The sequence below is a fragment of the Gossypium raimondii genome, chromosome 1 (assembly GCF_025698545.1).
Source record: "Gossypium raimondii isolate GPD5lz chromosome 1, ASM2569854v1, whole genome shotgun sequence".
NCBI lineage: Eukaryota > Viridiplantae > Streptophyta > Magnoliopsida > Malvales > Malvaceae > Gossypium > Gossypium raimondii.
The window spans coordinates 19,973,428-19,977,841 of NC_068565.1; the positions used below are offsets into that span (position 1 = coordinate 19,973,428).

General features: G+C 34.9%; 1 protein-coding gene across 1 annotated transcript; it reads right to left on the bottom strand.

Moving 5' to 3' along the window:
- Positions 1-952: 952 nt before the first annotated feature.
- LOC105785326 (uncharacterized) lies at positions 953-4,198 on the bottom strand. Its single transcript, XM_012611371.2, has 2 exons — positions 3,995-4,198; positions 953-3,504 (listed from the first exon to the last, which is right to left on the bottom strand). Exon 2 carries the CDS (start codon positions 3,481-3,483, stop codon positions 1,687-1,689), a length of 1,797 nt encoding a protein of 598 aa, XP_012466825.1. The 5' UTR covers positions 3,484-3,504; positions 3,995-4,198; the 3' UTR covers positions 953-1,686.
- Positions 4,199-4,414: the final 216 nt, after the last annotated feature.

Genomic DNA, 4,414 nt, shown 5'->3' on the forward strand with positions numbered 1-4,414 from the left:
ATAAACTAGTCGTTTTTAGCTCTTAGAAAATATTATCCCGTTTGACTTTTTACCGTTAGAAAAAGTTACCATTGGCTGAAAACCCGTCCTGCTGGACGTGTTTTCTATTTCTCTTCAAAATCGACTTATTTCTCTAAATATCCAAAAAAAATCAACCTAAAACCCTAAATATCTTCCAAAATCAACATATATTGCTAATTTACCCGGAACTACTCATACTAGTGTAAAATCATAATTTTTTATGTTGAATTTATTATGAAAATATTTTTATTTGTCATGTATGTAAATTTTTAGTCGATCGATATCTCTATTATATCGATCTAAAATATTATATATATATATATATATATATATATCAATTGAAAAGTTTATTTATGTATAACAAATAGTTAAAAGATTTTAATTTACGTCGAACTTAACATGCATGATCTACTTAAATAAAACACGAAATATGATGGTTGAATTATTAAAATATTAATCGTATAAAAAATTATGAAATCGTGTAAAACCAATTTATTTTTACACCTATATAAATAAACCTATCCCTTATAATAAAAATAAAATAAAATGATAAAAAGAAGAGAAAATATGGAGCCGCAAATTTGAAACTTGAAATTTGGAAAACGAGTAACGTACTCGCAATGCAAATCTCAGTTTGAGGCGGAGGTACATTTGATACTCCACCGTGAACGAATATAAAAACCCACACATATTTGAATGGAAATATTTTAATTATTGTCAATATTAATTTCGAAATAAATGCAAATATTAACTCTGTCCATATTTGAATATCTAAATCTTTTACTCTTTGAATTTTATTTTTTTTCTGAATTTACTAAATTCAAATTCAATATCTGACCAACAATTCGAATAGTACTCCTCCTATTTAATGAGGATAATAAATGGGATTCAAAATTTTAAAATAGTATTGCAAAAAAAAAACCATTAAATCTGAATAACAAAATTGAAATATAAGATAAAATACTCAAAATTCATCCCAACATAAACGCCATTAATCAATGATTAAGACCTATTTTAGGGTCTTCACCATAAATTTTCCAATTTTCAAGCGAATACAAACACAAAAGATCATACTAGTAAGTAAAAAAAGGCTCTTCTTCACTGAACATTATCAATGCTACCATGAGAGATCATTCAACAAAGAAACAAATTCAACCAAACTCACTGCCATTGCCTTTAAAAAGGGTGATATTCAACTTCGAATTCGAGCCAAGCAACCTGCTTCACTTATAAAGGATCGGAAAACTCGATATTCTCACATCAAAACATGTCCTGCTCATAAAACAACACTCAACCAAGAGGCACCCGTGACATTATATATCGGCGAATAAAGAGCCTATATGGCAAATATACAACTAATTCCAAAGGGTATCGATATCGCTAAATAATATACACATTTAGTGGACGATTGCTTAAAAAGGGTTATGCAGAATCTTCAAAACTAGGTAGAGATCACCGGCAAAGCTCGAATTATACCTGATATGATAAAAGCATGCTTTCGGCTTGAATTTCACAGTAGGTTGGATCATTCTTTCATCTTCTATTGATGCTGGCAAATTGAACAGAGAAGACTCTGTTGCATGCTGGGAATGGAATCTTGCATGAATTCAACTCGATACCATTGCTATGTGGAAATATCATACTGCAAACCGAGGTTAAAGAACTTTATTTCTCGAGATCCAAACATTCATCAGACATTCTGCTGCCCACACATTCCTGCAGTGCTTTTACGTTGAGTTCTCTCCCGTGTCTCCATACATAATTCAGACCAACGAGAATCTCAGTAATTGCTGCTTCTGTCTTCTCTCGATTTGCAAAGTAGAGGGTCTGCACCAGAAGCATATTAGTCCGGGAAACAAAGCTCTGCTGTTCAAAACTCCGCTCAGATTGCCATCTAATCATGTTATGAGCTAGTGGTGCCAACCACTCTAATATGGAAGACATTGCTTCAGTCCATTCTCCAGCAAGCTCCGTATCATAAATCGATGAAGCTAAGCTCTTTGCATATGGTTTTAGCCTTACCCTCAGAGCCGCTCGCACGCTTGCAGGTAACATGTTGTACAGATCCTCTCGAGCATCATGACCAATCAAGTGAGGAGATGCTGCTAACTTCTCGATTACAATGATAACATTTGCATAGTGCAATGCTAAAGCAGAAGCACCAAGAGTTTCGGGTGGAGCATCCAACAACCGGCATTGAGATCTAAACACAGACGAACTACTTTGAACAGCATTTCCTTCTGGAAGGTTAAGATTTCCATCTTTGGTTCCATTGGGAATTCCTGAATGAATGCCATTCGAACTTATGTAACAATTTCTAACAGCACCACTATCTACCATACATCCTTTAAAAGGTCCCACTTGAGTAAGTCTATTGCTTCTCAAATGAGGTTTCTTTCCACTAACAGCAGCTGAATGGTTGTTAGTCTGCCAAATTTTGCTGATTTTATCGATTCCAAAAAGTGGTCCCGATCGTCCTGCAGTTCTCCCGAGCGGCCCCGAATGGAAGTTGAAATTTCTGTTCTTCCCGGAAATAGAGCCTGATTTTGGGGTTGAGCCAACAAGAGGCCCTGAATGGAAATAATTTGTTTTATCAGGTGCTGGAATTGGGCCTGATTTAGTGCTAAATATTCCCAACGGACCCGAAGAAAACCTAGGAAGACTAGTGTTCTCGGTTGGATGAACTGAAGAATGCATTAAGGCAGAAACTGATTGGCTGCGATGCATAAAATCAGAATCCATCACCTTCGAATCCCCAACATCTACCTTGTGTTCAAATCCGAAGACATGTTTGATCCTACTGAATATCGTGAATATCGATCTTGCTAAAAGACGAATCGTATAATCATAAGTCTTATTCCAAAGAGAGCTTGCCCGTAGGCTCTTCACTTCATGCTGCTTCCAAATAACCTTCTTATGAAATTCAAGCAAACTCTCCTGCGCTGAATCACCACTTTTCATCCTTTTTAGTGTTTGCTCGAGATCTGCAAGCAATTCCATCTCTTGATACAAAGTCGCATTCACTGAAATGAAACGTTCCATCTTCTTCACTTTCTTTTCCATCTTCTTCAACGAAAATATCCAGCCGTAAGAGTCGACACCATACTGGATCAACTCAGTGAAGGCAAGTTCAAAACTCTTCAACCCTGGATCACTGCATTTCTTCGCAAGCCTAGCCACAGACTTCGCCACGTGGGTAACATTTTCGACCATTTCTGCACATATCAGGCGCCCGATGTATTCTTCATCTTCGGACACTAACTTTTTAATCCCGACAGAATTCGTGATTTCCTCTCTCAACCTAAAAACCTGCTTATCACTCAAACACTGCCATAAATGCACAAGCTTAGACATCAAGCTCGCAACTTCGAATGCCAACACTCCGATCTCAACCTTCTCAGAGATTCCATCTTGCCTCCGCGGAATTTTCCAAAGATTACGAAACCAAGATTCTGTTACCATCTTTTAGTCCCAAAAATGGATCTACATAAAACACAATTCAATAAAAAATCTTTTAAAAAACAAGCCAAGAAATTCAGCATTTTGTTTCATAGATTCTTTCAATTTAAATTCCAAAACCAATTTAAGATCAAGCAATTAAATTAAAAACTAATCAAACTAAATCACCAACCTAGAAATTGATAAATCAGAAATTATCTTTTAATGGTTCAATCGCTTGTGATTAACCTAAAAAGTAACACTTGTCAAACCAAAATTGAATTTTTTTTGATAAATTAATAACTCAATTGAACTATGGAATTACCATCAAAATAATACCACACAAGGGGGCTTATAAAAGCTAAAATGAAATTCAAAATCAACCATGCTAAACAAAGAACATACCCACAGATTTCAACCACCCAAAACACAGGAAACCCTAATTTCCAAACAGAATAAAACCCAAAACTCAGAAAGAAAATCCAACAAAAAAGCCAAAAAAAAAATAAGTAAGAATGTAGAAAAAAGCACTTACCGATCACATGAAGTGGAAAAAACAACACTCAGTTTCAGAAGCTGCGAAAAGGGGGGAAAGAAAAGGGAAAGAAAAAAAAGAAAAGGCAAAAAATGGGAAATGAAGAGAAATTTAAGAAAAGATGGAGACGCTGTAGCGAGGAAGGTGCAGTGAAGGCTATGGGCAATGTATGCTTTTGCTTTCAATTGTTTTTTTAATTATTATTTATTTTTTCTATTTAAAAAAAAAAAAAAGAAGAAGAAGAACAAACCCGAGTGAACATTAAAAGCTTATAATTGTTCGTTTCTTAATAGTCCTTTTACTTTTTTATATTTATTAAAAAGTCCCCACGATTTACACGTTTTCGCACTTTTACGCTTTCGTTAGAGTTAAAAGTACTTTACAGAAAAGCTTTAAAACTTGCCAAATTTGACTTTTTTT

What these genes read in the sequence shown, in the direction of transcription:
- LOC105785326 (XM_012611371.2), bottom strand. Translation starts at nt 3,483, where the DNA reads ATGGTAACAGAATCTTGGTTTCGTAATCTTTGGAAAATTCCGCGGAGG.